This window comes from Bidens hawaiensis, unplaced genomic scaffold, assembly GCF_021521415.1.
Source record: "Bidens hawaiensis isolate Kalapana, Puna unplaced genomic scaffold, B.hawaiensis_p1.1 tig00012418_1, whole genome shotgun sequence".
In the NCBI taxonomy this organism is placed as follows: Eukaryota; Viridiplantae; Streptophyta; class Magnoliopsida; order Asterales; family Asteraceae; genus Bidens; species Bidens hawaiensis.
The window spans coordinates 703,033-720,635 of NW_027492014.1; the positions used below are offsets into that span (position 1 = coordinate 703,033).

The 17,603-nt window shown below is 34.8% G+C and overlaps 1 protein-coding gene and 2 pseudogenes across 2 annotated transcripts; 2 read left to right on the plus strand and 1 right to left on the minus strand.

The window, feature by feature from the left end:
- Window positions 1-2,815: 2,815 nt before the first annotated feature.
- On the plus strand, window positions 2,816-3,483 carry LOC143540963 (miraculin pseudogene; annotated as a pseudogene).
- Window positions 3,484-4,102: 619 nt separating this feature from the next.
- LOC143540972 (binding partner of ACD11 1-like) lies at window positions 4,103-5,873 on the plus strand (annotated as a pseudogene). Its single transcript, XR_013136677.1, has 6 exons — window positions 4,103-4,245; window positions 4,686-4,754; window positions 4,835-4,938; window positions 5,019-5,094; window positions 5,167-5,250; window positions 5,363-5,873. The product of XR_013136677.1 is annotated as a binding partner of ACD11 1-like (transcript).
- Window positions 5,874-6,098: 225 nt separating this feature from the next.
- Window positions 6,099-9,833, minus strand: LOC143540973 (uncharacterized). The gene is made up of 7 exons (XM_077033906.1): window positions 8,394-9,833; window positions 7,181-7,351; window positions 6,891-7,057; window positions 6,622-6,750; window positions 6,371-6,551; window positions 6,217-6,261; window positions 6,099-6,128 (listed from the first exon to the last, which is right to left on the minus strand). Exons 1-7 carry the CDS (start codon window positions 9,831-9,833, stop codon window positions 6,099-6,101), a joined length of 2,163 nt encoding a protein of 720 aa, XP_076890021.1.
- Between the last annotated feature and the right edge of the window lie 7,770 nt (window positions 9,834-17,603).

Genomic DNA, 17,603 nt, shown 5'->3' on the forward strand with positions numbered 1-17,603 from the left:
AAATATACTAATTAGGAATGAGTATGGGGCAAACTTTACTTATCAAGTTTAAGCATGCTCGGGACCTTAAACAAACTTATTATTTAAATAATTTGTATTTCATATATTATATAAACTAACCAAGAGATGAATTCGAGATTTAGATATAGAGCTCAAAATTAGCCGACTACCGTTGTCGTAAGTTAAAGAAGCCGAGTTCGAGGTAGGCAGCTCAGATTCGGTTCAACTCGCTCGTTTACACGCCAGACGGATCTTGAAATTTACTAAACACCCTTGTTAATCTATTGTCCTATGTGAGACTTTCCATGATGCCACCTATCATTATATTATCTCATTCAAGTAAGTTTAACTATAGAGTATATGTTCTTTTATCCACAAGCAACACATCCAAATCACGTGAATAATATTTGAGATCAAACATTTATTGCGAACTCACCATCTCTCATGTTCACTAGTGACATGAGATTTTTCTAGGGTACTCTACAATTAAGGTTGTAAATGGGCCGAACCACACTGAGCAATACCTTGCCCCTTTTGGCTTTGGTTAGGGTTTCAGTTTTCACTTTAAATGTAAGAGTAAAAGATAAAAAAATGTAATAGTAAAACATATACAAATAAACATGAACGAATGGACATACATAAACGAGCATTAATGAATACATTACCGGACGTTTACAAACACAATTGAGCACGTCCAAGCTTTGTTTATGTTGGTTTATTTAATTAATCATATGTAATTCATTGTTCATGCTCATTCATTTATTAAAAGAATATATGTAAACGAGCTACCCATCAAAAGATTCATAATGTTTCGTTGAATGTGGTTTTGCACTTGTGTTCAGTTCGTTTGCAACCTCTAGTTACCTCATCTATTAAATCAAATCGTAACAAGTAAGATGTTTGTTTTTTCAGAGGTAAAATTTCTGCGAAAATTTATGCGAACCACGTCTGCAAACATCTGTAGAAGAAAATGTAGACCAAGCCTCTATAGTCTGTAAAAAGAAGACTGTTTGTTTTTTAATGTCTGTAGACTGCTAAAATAATTGGTGGTGGTGTACGAATTGTGGTAGTGGGTGGTGGACGATGATAGTGGTAGTGGACAGTGGTGGACGATTGGTGGTAAACGATGATTGTAGGTGGTGAACGGTGGTGGTGGTGGTCGACAGTGGTGGTCAGCGGTGGCGGTGGTAGACGGTGGTGGACGGTGGCGGTGGGCAACGGTGGTGGCGGACAGTGGATGTTGGTAGAGTGTGAATAAGTTTGAAGAAATTGAATATTAGCTTATCTTTTAAGACCATAAAAACATTTTTTAATTCTTCTTTAAAAAAAACAAATTATTTTCAGAGGCTTATGTCCGCTCATCCACAAACATAAGTCAATTACAGACCTTTTAAACTCAAGGAGTAACGATCCTTAACTATCATCTCTATCTAGAAATTAAAATTCAAGAAACTGAAAAACAAACCACCATACAAACACTTGAATGAACTTGTAACTTAGATACAATCAAAAGTCAAAACCAATAATTATGTTTTAAATATTATATTGTTATATTTTACCAAAAGTTACAAGAACGTAAATACAAGAAACATACACGGACTTATTAACTGCTTCATGCCCTCGTGAACTTGCTCCAATTACAATATGCCACATCACAGGTTTCACAATCGACCACCTTTATTTTACTCCTAATATTGGAATGCATGCATGATTAATAGAGATTAACAATAATATTAACCTTTCAATAACAACAATCCTAATTACCCTTTTTTAATAAATAATTAAATAATTTATGATGACACGTCACGCTTACTTGTTATATGGTATATACCTTTCCTCTTTTTTAACAATGTTTGAAATTACCGATGATATCCGAGTAAACCTTTCTGATGTAAACCGTCCATACAGATTTTAGCGTTACAGGTCTGAGTCGTCTAGAAATACCATCAATGAGGAAACCCACTACTACGGGAAAATCGAAAACCCCCTTGTGTCAGGTTTCAAACCTGAGATTACAAATATTTTAAGCATAAACAGGGCCGAACCTATAGGCTTAGAAGGCTAGGCAAAGGCATAGGGCCACCAAAAGAATAGGGTCCCCAATTTTTTACACCAAAGTTATATATGTGTATTGGATTTTGACTGAAAGAAATAATCTTCATCTTAAATGTGTTAAAAACCCAAAAAACAAATGAATATGAATCGATAAAAATAGCACCCACGACCCACCTGCAGACAAGAAATCATACATTGCTAAGTTGCTATTTATCATTGTTAAGACATTTGATATTTAGTTAATTTCAGTTTCCATTTATCATTTCTCTAAAGTATTACACAATACAAATTATGTAATTTACTTGCTATTATCATTGTTGTGTTTGCTTTTCAACTGAATGATAATGATAGTACATAATGCATTACATTTGTTTTTAGGCCTTTGCATTAAACTAATTTATTATTGCTAATTCTTGTTATTGTTGTCGATCTCAAGCTCGGGCAAAGTAGAAGGGTTTATTACATAAAGTTTTTTAAAAGCTAGACTCATAACTTTTTTAGTTCGCTTATGGCCTCTAAAAACATTGGACCGGCCCTGGCATCAAACATCACTTTATGCCTTAAGTCATTAGACCAGAAGAATAATTGCGGTATATACCATTCCTAATCCAAACTATTTGTTATCCTGATTTCTGGTCCCACCATATTCGATTATGAAAACTATGTTAGTATTAATTAGTTATGTATGTTTATACCTGTGCCTATATGTTATATATATAGTGTCACGACTCTTGTATTGTTCATTCACTACAAACGCAAAATGAAATCCAAGCTTATAATTCCATTTCTCTTATCCACACTTCTATCTTTCTTTTATGTAACATCCACCCAATCCATTCAAGCCACCATTGTCGCTGCCATGACTGCCACGAAGCCTCTTTACTCTGACGGTCAAGAGGTTCAACCGAGTCTAAAATATTACATAGCCCCAGTCCAGTCCAACAATAGCGGTGGTGGCCTATCTCTAGCAACAAGAGACGGTTTTTGCCCGCCCTATGTCGTTCAAGAAAATACTCAACTCTCAAAGGACTATCTCTTCGGTTCATACCACTCGACAACAAACAAAACACCATATATTTATCTAGTGATCTCAACATTTTGTTCAATGCCGCAACAATATGTGTCCAATCAACTGTATGGAAGCTAAGTAATATTGGAGGTGGTGGTGGTGGTGGTGGCGATATGGTAGCAGGACGGAGATATTATGTAAGAAGTGGTGGCGCTATAGGGCGGCCGGGGGTGGGCATGGTGAATAATTGGTTTAGGATTGAGAAGGCTTGTGACATTGGATACAAATTTGTATTTTGTCCTAGTGTATGTAGTAGTTGTAAAGTTGTGTGTGGAGATGTTGGGGTTTATGAGGAAAAGGGAGAAAAATGGCTTGCTCTTGTTGACCAACCACTTGTGTTTACCTTAAAGAAGGCCTAATGATCATAAATATTATATGTGTAGCAATGCAACATAAATCATCCATATTTACTTTATAAAGTTTGTAACATTTAATATATAATTAATTAATGTGTACCGAATAATAGTTATTGGTTATGTTTAGAAATGTGTTTTACCATCCAATATATATGGAGTAAGAAAAGGCCGAACTGGACTGTAGGATTTTAGATTTTATCTACAATGATAGAAAAGTCAACGGTTAAAATACGGTTAATCTAAAATCATAAAAATCATAAACACAAGCACTTGGATTTGATGGTGTAATAGGAGTTTTCTTAGTCTCTCTGTTTGGCAGTCAAAAGTTCAAATTCCACAGTAGACAGGTTATTTGGATTTAAAAGTGGTTAAAGAAAAAAAAATAAATAAAGTTTTCAATGTATGCAAAACTATTAAAAAAGAGATAAAAAAACGCCCAATAAGACCATCATCTTTGGGCTTTAAAGTGGACGGTAAGGGGAGCTTTAAAGGCCAAACAACCGAGGTGTGCAAAATAACCGGTTTGAGACCGGTTTTAGGCAAACCGAACCGAAATCATTATAATTAAAAAAGAAAAAAAAAAGAAATCGATAATCCAGCATATTATTGCACCATTTTTTCATCACATAAATTGGGAGAGGATGATATTGATGCAGGTAACCGAAGTTTTCGCGGGAACCACTTTTGATGGCTTATCTTTATCATCCTCCATTGGCCACCTGCGAACACCTCTGTCTTCTTTGAGACCCAATTCTTCAAATATCGGTACATATCACACCCATTTTTTGTTTCATCATATTATATTCTTGATTACATTCATAACCAACATCTTGTCATATTGAATTTGAAAAGGGATTGTTAATGTATTTGTTAAATTTCTTGTTTTTTTGTTGTGATTGTGTAATGTTTGTAAAGAACTAAAGAAGAATAATGGGTTAGGGTTGGTGTATTGATTTTGGTGGTTGAACAAACTTAAATATGTTATTGGTATTTTGAACTTTGAGGTCAATTAAAGTTCGGTCCGGGTTATGATCACGGGTCACTGATTTCATCGCAACTCATTCGTTGAGGCGCGTTCAAAATGCTGGCTAAGAAGCATGATCCTAAACATAAACTTTCTTATATAAAAGAAAATAAAACAAGTTAGTTTTGAATGTGGAAATGCTTTAAGAATACATGGCTGAATATGTGCATTTTGATATTAGGCGATGATGGCTGCAACTGAACCAAAAGCTGAAACAAACGTTCCTCCGACAACCGCCAATGTTGCAGAAGTGAGAACCAAACTTCCTTTATTCAATTATTCGTTTATTAATTTTAAATTTGTAATGATATCATGATCTCTAATCAACAGACCAAGACAGTGAAAGTGCGTAATGTCTCAATCGGGGTCACCGAGAAGGATATCCGAGAATTCTTCTCGTTTTCAGGAAATATCTATTATATTGAAATGAAAAGGTTTGAGTAACGTTTATTGCCTCGTGTTCCATATGTAACTGTTTAATTAGTCCTTTGAGTTTAAACGGTTAACCGTGCAGTGAAAGTGAAACCACCCAATACGCGTTTGTCACATTCGTGGAATCACAAGGAGCAAACACAGCGCTTCTTTTAACTGTAAGTTAAGTTTTAGTTGTCAACTAGTTTTAGTGCGGCCGTCTCCTTAATGTTTTCTAACAAACTTTGCAGGGAGCCAAAATTGGAGATCTGTCAGTTTCATTAAGCCCGGTTGAGAATTACAAACTGCCTGCGGGGGCTACTCCATATACACCGGTCAGTACATAACTGTCTTATGTATCGCAGTTAAGATTCGTTTGTATTATTATTATTATTATTAATCACCAAATGTATAATGATTTCATTATTGGATTTCACTCGGGAGCAGACCGAAAGCGAATTTGGACGAAAGGCAGAAGAAGTGGTAAGCACCATGCTAGCAAAGGGTTATATTTTGGGAAAAGACGCGCTACAGAAAGCAAAGTCATTTGACGAGAAACACCAGATATCATCAAACGCGTCGGCTACTGCGGTTTCCATCGACAAAAAGATGGGTTTGACCGATAAGATGAAAGAAGTGGATAACCGTTACCAAGTATCAGAAAAAACAAAATCTGCTGTTGCTGTAGCTGAGCAGAAGGCAAGTGAATACGTGTCTAACGGAGCTGTGTGGATTGCAGGTGCGTTTGCTGCGGTTGCAAAGACAGCTGAAGGTGTCCAGTCCAAAACTAAAGAGAAGGTTCAAGAAGCTGAAGAGGTGTCAAAGACTAATGAAAAAGTTCAGAAAACTGAAGGTTCAAATAAAGACTCTCCCGCGACACCTGTCAAGTTATCCGATGAAAAACAACAAGCTTCCAAATAATCGAAGATCCGCTTCATATAACAAAGATAAGATATGAAATTTTATTATATGCAAATCTAGAAGTTGATGTCGTTTTTACTATAGGAAGTTTACAACAGAGGATGTAAAAATGGTAATATACTAATATCTACTTTTACTGTTTTAGTGTGGAAAAATGGATAGCTTCTGTAACTATGTTAACAAAATATAATACCTTTTGTAACCGTGCTCTACTTATTCAAAACCGGGATAACTTTTATAAACGCCCATCTTCCGGTATGTATTATATGTACTGAACCAACCACTCCAGAGACTGTCAGCATACAATTACAATATTAGGCTTGCGATAGTCATAATATATGAATCACTACACGTAAACAGTATGGTTTGAAAGCTATTACCTTTATGCAGTCAGGCAGATCCTTATCATTTGACCCGTTGTGAATCTGAATATGCAAAATCCAGAAAGTTGGATTAATAGTTAGATACTTAGATGGTTAAATTTCGGTTGTTTTATAACAGTTTCGGCTGTATGTGAATCAATTAAGTTCATACCCATGTAATTTGTTGGAGAGAAGACTGTCCTTTTCCGGCTAAACATGCTAAGCTGACTAAACTGGCTGCTACGGTTGAAGGCCAGTAGCATAATTGTTCATGGCCCAGTAGTGCAAGCACTGCAAGATATTTGGCTGTTTTATCTACGCCTTCATCAGATCTTGCAGCTTTCAGATAGAACCTTTAAGCGTGACAATGAAACGGAAAGTTAGTAGATTTACTTGATTGATGGTTTTGAGAATATTGTTTACCATAAGAAATTGTAGATGGTTGGTAAATAGCATTGGAAGTTGAGGACTTCCTGGACCAGCCATTCCATTGCAACAACTTCTGATCTGCTGTATTCATTACGTCCTACGTTGAATAGCGTTTGCTGAAAGCTGCAGTGATTAAAATACAACGAATCCCATTAGGAAAGAAAATAAATAAGTAGTTTCAGATCATGTTTACTATGAGCTGAAGGCTTGCAAAAGATGGAAAATGCATGCGATCCGATAACGATAAAGGGGTAAAATCAGACCTGTTGTAGGGCTGGTTTTCTTCAATCCTTGTAGCAAGTGTGAGACAAGCAATGCCAGCAATTTCAAGCTCCATTTGGCTTCTGAAGTATCCTTTGCTCAAAAATCGGTCGAAAAGGTTGACGCCTAGGAACATGGTTTCTTTCTGGAGGTCCTTGTTAGCTGATTGCTGCTTTTAAAAAGTATGAAGTAGGATTAATAAACAAGTACGCTCCAATTAGCAGTGCCCTTATTCTAGTAAATGCCTTTAACTTAAGAGAATAATTTATATCATAAAGCGGTTATAACGAACCTCCATTATCCAATGCACCATCTGCAACCTTTGGTGCACAGCCAAATCCCCATACTCCTTCATCACACAGTATTCCTCAGCATAGTCGTGTAGATACACTTGCCTCCTCTCCCTTCTCTTCATCATTTGGTAGCTTTCTTCGTGTTCTTCATCTTCAGGCCTTAACAATTTCTAAACATGATAACTTAAGCCACGTTATATCTACCATTAATCCATTTTAGTAGTAAGTAATCCAGTATGCAACTGCAAAGCTCATCAAACATCTCAATGTTTGATACGGAAAACACCAAAGAAATGATATAATCGAACAAACCAAGAAATTTACTTATGAATGACTACAGCAATTGAATCATCGAGTACTAAAGAATCCTAACTCTCTAACAGACCGTTAACGAGCAGCTAACAAACTCTCTTCGAAACTTGGCACAAACAGTCCCTCAAGTATAAGAACTGTCAAAAGTCAACCAAAGTTTAGTTCACCACTTAATGACACATTAGTGATTAGCCCTTGAACTTCCTGTTGACTGCATTGACTTTCTTCAAATTTTGACTTTCACTTATAACACTAATTATCTATTAACTATTAAGAGCAATGACATCTATATAGCTAATTGATATACTGTAAATAAAACTAAGATTATCACAATAGAGTACAACTTCTGGAAGGCAATATACATCTCCACATAGCAGCATATAAGCAACTACTCTTTACAAACTCATCTAATAATTAATGAGAAGCTAGCAACCTAATTATATACAAAAATAAGGCATAATCTATTAGAAGGGTCATAGTAATCCAGCATGCTTATTATCTATTAATTACAGTGACATAAATACAAACATTTAACTGATAACACTATAAATAAAACTAAGACTGTAACAAAATAGTACAACTTATAAACTGCAATATACATCTCCTCACAGCAACAATTAACAAACTACCATTTCCAAACTCCTCTAAAAAATTAATGAGAAGCTAGCAACCTAATTATATACAAAAATAAGGCAATGTAATTGATGCAAAGGCATAATCACTAACAATAATCCTATTAGAAGATTCATGGTAATCCAGTATGCTTGTTATCTATTAATAGCAGTGGCATATACACAAATAGTTTGATAATACTATAATAATCCATAGCAACAATTAACAAACTATGCTATTTACAAACTCATCTAACAATGTAACTGATGCAAAGGCATAATCACTTACAACAACTCTATCAGAAGCTTCATTATAACTATCTTCCGACGCGACTACCGTAGAAAACTCTGATTTGCAAAACTTTTGACGGTAAATTAAAAACAGCTGAAACGTCGGTGAGGGAACCGGATCACCAACCGACCGTTCCGAAAACTGACTACCGGAATCGTACCACGACAATGTAGCAAAATCAGACGAAAACTCCACCTCAGAACTCTCCATAACAGCATCTGTACAACCGGCCGACGAGTAATCACTCTCTTCATCAAATGAAAACTGTTCTGAACAGGTTAAATCAATGTCAGCTAAATTCAGCTTTGACTCTCCACAATTCTCCAATTCAGTTTCGTCATCTTCGTTGACTGTTTTATTTGTTACTGATTGACCGTCATCGAAACACGACGCCGTTAACTTCGCTTGAGGAGAGTCACGTCTAGAAGTAACGGAAACTGAAACGGCGTCGTTAACTCCTCCGTGTTGACTTTCGTTGACCGCTGCTGCTTCTGATAATAATTTGAAACACGACGTCGTTTGGAATTTCGTTTCAGGAGAAGTAACGGAGACAGAAACGGCGTCGTTATCTCCACCGGTTTGACTTTCGTTGACCGCTGCTGCTTCTGATAATAATTGAAAACACGACGTCGTTTTCAACTTCACTTGAGAAGAAGAAGAAACGGAGACCGAAACGGCGTCGTTATATCCTCCGTGTTGACCATCGTTGACCGTTGCATCTGATAATAATTCAAAACACGACGTCGTTAACGTTAATTTCGCCTGAGAAGAATTACGTCTAAAATTAACTAAAACTGAAACGACGTCGTTATTACCTCCGTTTTGACCGTCATTAATCGCTGCTGATAATAATTCGAAACACGACGTCGTTTCGAACTTCAAATCACGTCTAGAAGTAACCGTACCTGAAACGACGTCGTTATCGTTATCTCTTCCGTTAATGAACCGTTTCTGAATAACCGAACACTCGGACCGCATAGTGACTTCCGAACTCTCAATTCCGGCTTCATTATCACTTTCATTAACCGCTGCTGATAACAATTCATTACACGACGTCGTTTCGTACTTCACTTCACGTCTAAAACTAACCGAACCTGAAACGACGTCGTTACCTCTTCCGCTAACTATTCGAATTACGCTATTCGAGCTTGAATTACACAATTGATCCACACACGATGGCGATTCCGATACCTCAACGGCCTCCTTCGCGTTACACGACCTCGTAATCCTCCGAAACTCACCGGTTTCCGCGCCATTTTCGTCAGCAAAGCTTCGTTTCTTCAGCGAGTTATTGTTCGTGGACGAATCGCACGAGAACGTGACTTCTCGCGTCAAATTAGAATACGAATCGACGTCGTTTTGAGTGAGTTTAGGTATGAGAAGAGGTGAATAATGTGTGCGTTTACGGCGAGGTAGGTTTGATCTGAGCTTCTTCATGTTGAATTCAACATGTTCCAGATCTGAGAGTGATTTCAGTGAAGTGGTTTAATCATTGAGTGTGTGTGTTTGTGTGTGTGTGAAATGAAAGCAGTTAAGACGTTAGCAATGGAGGTGGTGTAGTGTAAGTGGTGACTGTGGAGAAGAACGGGTGGTTTTTGTGTGGGGCCCACTCGGCATAACTGTTTTCACGTAAACCAACATTTAAGTTCAACCAGTTTTTTTTAATATTAACATTAGTGGAAGTATGAATAAAGCGAAAACGCTCGGGTTTATCAGCATCTGAGTTTACCCACGGGTACCATCCCATTGATTTGCCTCAATGTTTCTATTGTTTCTGTCTTTTTAACTCCGGTTTCGTAACTGAAACCTACCGAATTCGTGTAGAGTTATCCTCTCAATGTCTGGAACCGCGTTAATACTTCTATATGTTAAAGTTGAAATATTTATTTTTTGGGTTTTAATGCTTAGATTTTACCAACAGTGTCTATACCGTAAGAACATAACCAATACTAACTGAATTCAGGTCAACTAACCGTTGTAACGCTCATGTTTTACCAACACCCGGGTTTCAATATGAGGGTTTTACCAGCAGCGTCTAACACTAGTTTAATATAATCCTTATATTTTTGTGAAATAGTTTTGTAAATTATATGATTTAGTTATGATTAGTCGTGATTAAATAGAGAGAGAAAATGTTATATGAGAAAGTTAGTGGTAACACTATTCATACCGTATAATTTTTAATATTTGTTGAAAATGGTTGTGAGTGGAGTAGAACAAAGATAATAATAAAGATATAGGATTAGGTTCAAATAAGAAGTTTGATTTTTCAAAGAAGGCTATGAAGGAGGGTATTTTAGTCTAACACTTTAATATCAAAACCCACTTACTTTAATCTCAAAATCCACTTACATCTTCACTCATCTCCTACAACCACCACCACTCCACCGCCACCACAACCATCACCCACCCACCACCTCGCCGGAACAGTCTATGGAAATTTCACCAGAAAAGTCGTCGAAAAGTCACCGGAAAACAATCCCCGAGAAATTTCGCCAGAAAAATCACAGAAAAAATCACCAAAAAGTCGCCGAAAAAAAGTCACCGGAAAACGGCCGCCGAAAAAACACAATGAAAAACACTATGAAAAAAAAAACACAATGATAAAAACACAACTGTATGACACAATGTAAAAAACACAATAAAAAAAAACAATAAAAAATACTATTGTATAACACAATTTTGTAAAACATAATTTATAAAAAACCCACTAATTTTTTTAATTTTTATATAACAATATGGTACTCATATAAAAGATAAAAAGACACTAATTATTATGATGAATTTGTTTTTCAATAAAAACATCGTAAAAAAAAGTTATGGACGTTTAAAAATGATTGGAGAATTTGGCATGTGCCTTGCATGTGGAAAAAGAATGTCAACAAATGTGTTATTCCTTTTATACCCTTCCCCTTATTTTCACACTTAATTTGCCCTAAACTAATCTCAACCCTTCATATTTAAAATCAATGGACAAGATTACTTCTTATCTTTCCTACAAAAACTATACTTCCTATTATAGCCTAACCCTAAAGATATAAAAATATATTACTTAATTAAACTAGAAAAGAGAAAATGTAGTAGTTTTTTATTTTGGAGTACTTAAATAGTTAAATAAAATTGGTTTTATTTTCGATCAAATTTCTATAAGAGATTAGAAACGGAAAAAAAAATTCCAAAAAATTAATAAAAAAATCATAACTTAAAATATAAATAAAAAAATGAAAAAATTAAAAACAAAACAAAACTCGTCATTCTCGTTCCAAAAAAAATTAAAAAAAAAACGAACCCCAAAAGACACAATGCAGAGACAAAAGACACAATGACGAAAATGAACAAAAGAAACAATTATAACTAAAAAAAAGACACAATAAATCGCAAAATATAACACAATGTTGAGTAATATAACAAAATATCAAGAAAAAAAGACACAATGTTAAGGAAAAAAAAACACAATCAATGACGAAAATAAACATAAAACACAATGATAAACAAAAGACACGATTATCTTTTTCCCTTAACATTGTGTGTGTGTGTGTTTGTTTTTTTTTAGAACGAAAAAGAGGGTGGAAACACTCTTGTGTTTTTACTTTTTTTATTTTTTTATTAAATTTTGAGTTATGATTATTTATTTAATTTTTTAAATTTTTTTGAAGGATTTTTATGTGCCCGTCCTTCTCATTTTTGTTTTCTTTTGTAAAATAACTTGACCATTGACAAATATGCGGCAAATCCATAATTTATCATTGGTTGGAGAAAAATTATGTTAGAATAAATGGTAGTTTAAAAAATTGTAGCTTTTAGCTCGTTTGATTAAAGCTCGAATAAAGGTAGCTATAAAAACTTGATTTCAAATGACCGGAGTCAGGCCCGGCCCAAGAGGAGGGCGAGGATGCCGACGGACCCAGGCTCACTCTCCCTGAAGCCCATAATTGTTAAAAAATAAAATTTATATTTTATATATAATTTTATTATAACACAAAATTGTCTCTGGTTGAACGGAAAAATGTTATAAACTATAGTAACAAAGGCCATGGGTTCAATTCTCACGATTAGTGTTCTTTTTTTTATATGGAAAAAAATTTTTATTTGTGTTTTATATGAATCATTTTAATAACATGTTTATTATTATTTGATTGTTTTGGGTTTTTGAAAGACAACTATATTGGTAAAATTGTCAAATTATCTATTACATAATTGATAATGCAATTTAAGGGTTTGTTTTTTACTCGTACCATACCCCAAAATTTGAAGGGATTCTCGGATACGGCCCTGACCGAAGTCGAGCTGGCTCACTTTTTAACAGAGCTGAAGCTCGGCTCAGCTCGTTGGCTCATCTAACTTTAAGCTCGAGTTGAGCCGAGCTGCCTCGTTTAATTTCGAGCTCAAGCTCGAAATCACATGGCTCGACTCGTTTACAGCCCTCACGGGTCTATTAAAGGAAGTTACATAAATATTTAGCAAAAGTGTAAACATGTATTCGTGCAGGAATGATAAGCATGCTTTCGTGCACACCAACTACTTTTATTATGGAAAAATTTACTCATTTTTATACGAAATTTGTTTTACTTGTAGTTACCCGATCAGAAGGTTTATTAAGAAAAAATCTGAAACTGCATGGCTATTCACTTGTAAATCCCTTACTGAAAGTAAGCCATATAAACTCGTATACAGTTTTGCACGCACCTTTGTTATTATATCGCTCAGTCTCTCTCTCCATTGCAACTTTTATTATATTAGCTAGCCTGCAAATGCGTTGCACATAAACAATTTGTGGACCGTTAAATATTGGGGCTTTGGAAAGGATTGGCCCTGCACATGATGGTTTAAGTAAAGGTGTACAAAAAAGCCGGTTTGGGACCGGTTGTTGGCAAACCAACTTGAACTGGTTTGATAAGAAAACCGGTTTCACCAAAAACGGTTCATGAACCGACCCAACCGCCGGTTTTGGTACCGATTACGTTTTGAACAACCAATCCGGTTTTAAAACCGAACCAGCTTGAGGAAAACCGGTTCTAAACTGGACCGAACCGACCTGGACTAGGCCGGCCTATCTTGCTTCTAAACCGATTTATAAACCAAATCGGTTTGGTCAACTTTAGTTTATAAACCGGTTGGGTTTGGGTTTAAAGCCGGTTTTATACACCTCTAGTTTAAGTGATATCTAGGTTATTTTTTTAATGGTCACTTGTATATTTTTACCTTTTGTCCTCTTCGACAAATATGAAATTAAAAAAGTAAACATGATACATCAACTCAACCTCACAAAACTTGACTGGTATCTGGTTGTCTTATAGGTTTATTTGTTTTAATTTAATCTGGCATGCACTTCAATTTGAACCTCGTGGCACCCTTCACTTCCATGTACCAAACTATATATGTAACGGTTAACTCATTTATTTGATAAATTCAATAATAAGGTGCATTGATTATTTTTATTTTTATTTTTTTGTTATTATATATATATTTAAAATGCAACTTTCAATACTCTCACATTTAGCACTGTTCATCATTTTTACAAATTATGATGGTTTATGTACGTACTTACTTCTAAAGCACACGATACATACATATATTACACACAGATAGTGATCATGTGATAGAACAGCACTGGACACTTATTTTTGTTTCTTTCACTTTAGACCCTACAGAAAGCATGTGGATGCTCTGTTGATGATTCTCTGCAAGATCGTATGATAACCCGCACTCACGCAAGTCAAATCCTTAAACCCTAAATCGGTTGTGCTACCAGATGTCGATGTGGACTCATGTGGTTCATAGGCTTGCGAGAGAAATGAGGGAAAAAAAATTTGAAGAAGAAATCGATTCGGAGGGAGAAGATGAAATCGATTCAGACTCATTTGTTCCCAATCAAGCGTCCTCAACATTCTTTGAGGTAATTAATTAATTTGACTTGATTTCACCATTGAAGTTGAAATTAATTAATTTGACATTTCAGTTGTGTTTTAATTCAAGGATTGAAGAATGTTAAGACAATTTAAGTTTTTCATATATCATGTGGAAATTAGGGTTTCATCTTTCTCAACAGGGCTTGTTGTATAAAATGCTTACTCCTCAAATGGAATATATATATATATATATATATATATATATATATATATATATTCATATTCTGACAAATTCTTTGAGTAAATTTCTGCTATAAGTTGGAATGTTATTTGAAATATGACTTACTTTGAAGATTGGTGTGTGAAAAGATCTACAGCATTCTTTCTTTTCCACTTTAATAAAATAGTTGTTTACTTACCTTACACTGCCATATTAAATATTTTGGAAGAACATATTGTAGAAGGATCTCATGTTAGTATACACACTTCATAAATAAGTTTATATAAGGTTAAATATTGAGTCAATACATTAATGAAAAAAACCGATTGTTTGTATAATGAATACAACAATTTGAAGCCTTTTGTGTTACGAATATCACAGTTTGTAGCCTTTTGTTTTATTGGTGAAAGACTATCCTCGAGAGAATATGCTGATCTTTTTTTAAAAGCAATTTGCTGATATGTTTAAACTAGAACGTCTGATACAACGTGGTGGTAATTTTTCGTCATATTATTATTGCAAGATATTTGAGTTGGTTTGGTTTTTTTTTTCCACTTCTGTTTGCCTTATTAATGAATGAAATTTTAGTTTGTTTGCAGTATTTACAGTTGATTCTGTGTCATATTCAAGATAACGACTACAAGGGGCTTTATTACAAGAATTCCCACTTGGACCGGTAGTGAGAACCCAATCTCCGTAAGCTAATTGGCAAGGTTTGACATGACCGGAGTGAATCCTAACTCAAGCACACCTAGAGTTCACTCACCCACGTGCCCAATACTTGATGTGATTACTCTAGCCGCATGTTGGTTTCATTGACGAGTCATGATGCTACGAAAGAGGAATGCATTTGGTGAATACGGATGCACTAGAAAAGGTTCATGATCATGGTTAGAGGATTCAATACTAGCTTGGTGCGTTCCAAGAAAGTGACTACGATCTGGTAGAGAACATATTATTGCATTATAATTGTAAGGCCAACCGTACACTTTATTTATTTTATATTTATTTAATTAACTTTGTTAGGTGATCCGACCCGTTCCATGGTTTAATGTATCACGGCGCAACGCGTGTGTCACAATGCTAGTTTGTTATAAAAGTATAAGTTATTTATCCTATGAAAAGTTATAATTAGTTTACATGTTTCCATTAGCTTTTTAACTTTTGTGAGCATAAAATAGTACATATTTGTATCACATTAGAGCACGAAGCCACGAACCAGCTTCACATTAGCATGTCCGGAGCCTAACTCGCGAAACCACCCCAACATCTCTACAATTGCACCCCGACTTCAATGTTACATAACTGGCTGTTAAAGAAAAAAAAAACTGGCTCTTATACTTTATAAAACAAAAGATGTCATTTTTTGATCCCTTATTTTGTTATTTGGTTAATAGTTCAAACCCATCAGGCTGCTATTTTAACAATTGAACAATCACTATGATTAGGTTTTATAATGTTATGTGATACGATTTTTCAAATTTCCGGCCTCTGGTGATATCGATTGAGACGGTGGCCAAGGCTTGTATGAACCGGACAACTCTGTACATGGGCCAAGGTCTGCCAGGTACCTAGAAAAGCATTGTTTGCTTGATGACTTTCACCCCCTACATAAAAGTCCAAGTCTCGTCACTGGTAACGGTCACTTAGTTATGTATATAATTGCATGTTTCTACATATTTAACGTTATTTAATAGTTACATAAATGCGACACGTTATTATACATTATTTTATATTTGTATAATTGCGCTTAGTTATGTATATAATTGTATATTCTTATATATTGAAAAACGTTTCTTAACAATCACATAAATGTGCCCCATGATTATTATACATATATTGTATAGTTACGCTATGTGTTGTCAGCTAACTAAAATAATATGTTCTATTTAAAGTGACACGTTACTCTTACGTAGACAGTGGGCTTTTAATTATTCCACCCATTAACGTGGATGTCGTGAGTTAACTAGCTTTAACAAGCTAGATAGGTCCCGTCTAGCGCTTTGAAGCCCCTCGTCTCGTTATTGTGTTAGTGTCCGTCTTCCATAGTTAGCACTTTCAAGCCCTAGCGCGGTATAGTCTTGCTATTTTGCCTATGTGTCATGCAAAATGTCCAAAACATAGTTCCACAACCCAACATGTTGAGGTTGTTTGATAGTCTCTTAATGATTTGCATTAAAAAGCTATGTCGGTTAGAGGTAAAGTATGTTTAACTAAACTTCTTAATTGTTTATGAATTCTCTTAATGAGTAAGCTTCAAAAACATACTAAAGCATTTAGATGTTAACTTTTAATTGATTAAATCTCTTAATGACTTAACATTAGATTGCCAAACAGTCCGATAGTAACCATTCCCCCACTCTGTTTCTAAGCAAAAAGTTCATTTATGTCCTCCTTATCCCAGCATACCTAAAAAAACATCTTAAAATTAATGTATTAAAAATGATAGGTGTGCTATTTTTAGTCCATAACAAAAATAGCCTATAGTTTTATAGATGCTTTTCCAACAACTTCGAATTTGATAAGATAGAACCATTGTGAACGGATTATTAATACCAATTATTTACCATATTTATTTCCTTTTAGAAACAATTTAATTTTGGTAGTTTGAATACTACAACTCCTTTTAAAAAGTTATTAAATATTTTCCCAACAATTTAATTTTGGTAGCTTAAATCATCGCGTTAATTAAAGAATAACCGGTCTCAAATAAAAACTTAAAACGTAAAATTAACTGTTGTTTTAAATCTCAATTATTTTGTTTGATTAGAAAACTTTAAATGTATAATACAAATTTTCTATAATTTTAGCTTTTACTAAAAATACTTTTGGTTGATAACTTTCATTTGTGGCATTCTAAAAAAAATTACAACATTGTGACTGGAATTAACAATAAACTGTTTATTAGTGGCAAACATAATTCTTTTTTGGGAAAATTCTTAAAATAAGTACTTATGAAAACAAATTTTTAGTTTTAGGTACCATTTGCAAAAATTTCATAAATAGGTATTATAAACTAGTCGTGACGAGTAGTTTGTAGAACACTTAGAACTTGCCACGTGTCCTTAAACTAACCGTAACGAGCACGTTCACTAATCATTTACTCGTCACGACTAAATAAGTTTCATGTCTCGTAAT

Coding starts and splice junctions, on each gene's coding strand:
- LOC143540973 (XM_077033906.1), bottom strand. CDS start 9,833: ATGAAGAAGCTCAGATCAAACCTACCTCGCCGTAAACGCACACATTAT. Junction 6,751..6,890: donor GAAAACCAGCCCTACAACAG/GTCTGATTTTAC, acceptor TAATCACTGCAG/CTTTCAGCAAACGCTATTCA. Junction 6,129..6,216: donor ATCTGCCTGACTGCATAAAG/GTAATAGCTTTC, acceptor GTATGCTGACAG/TCTCTGGAGTGGTTGGTTCA.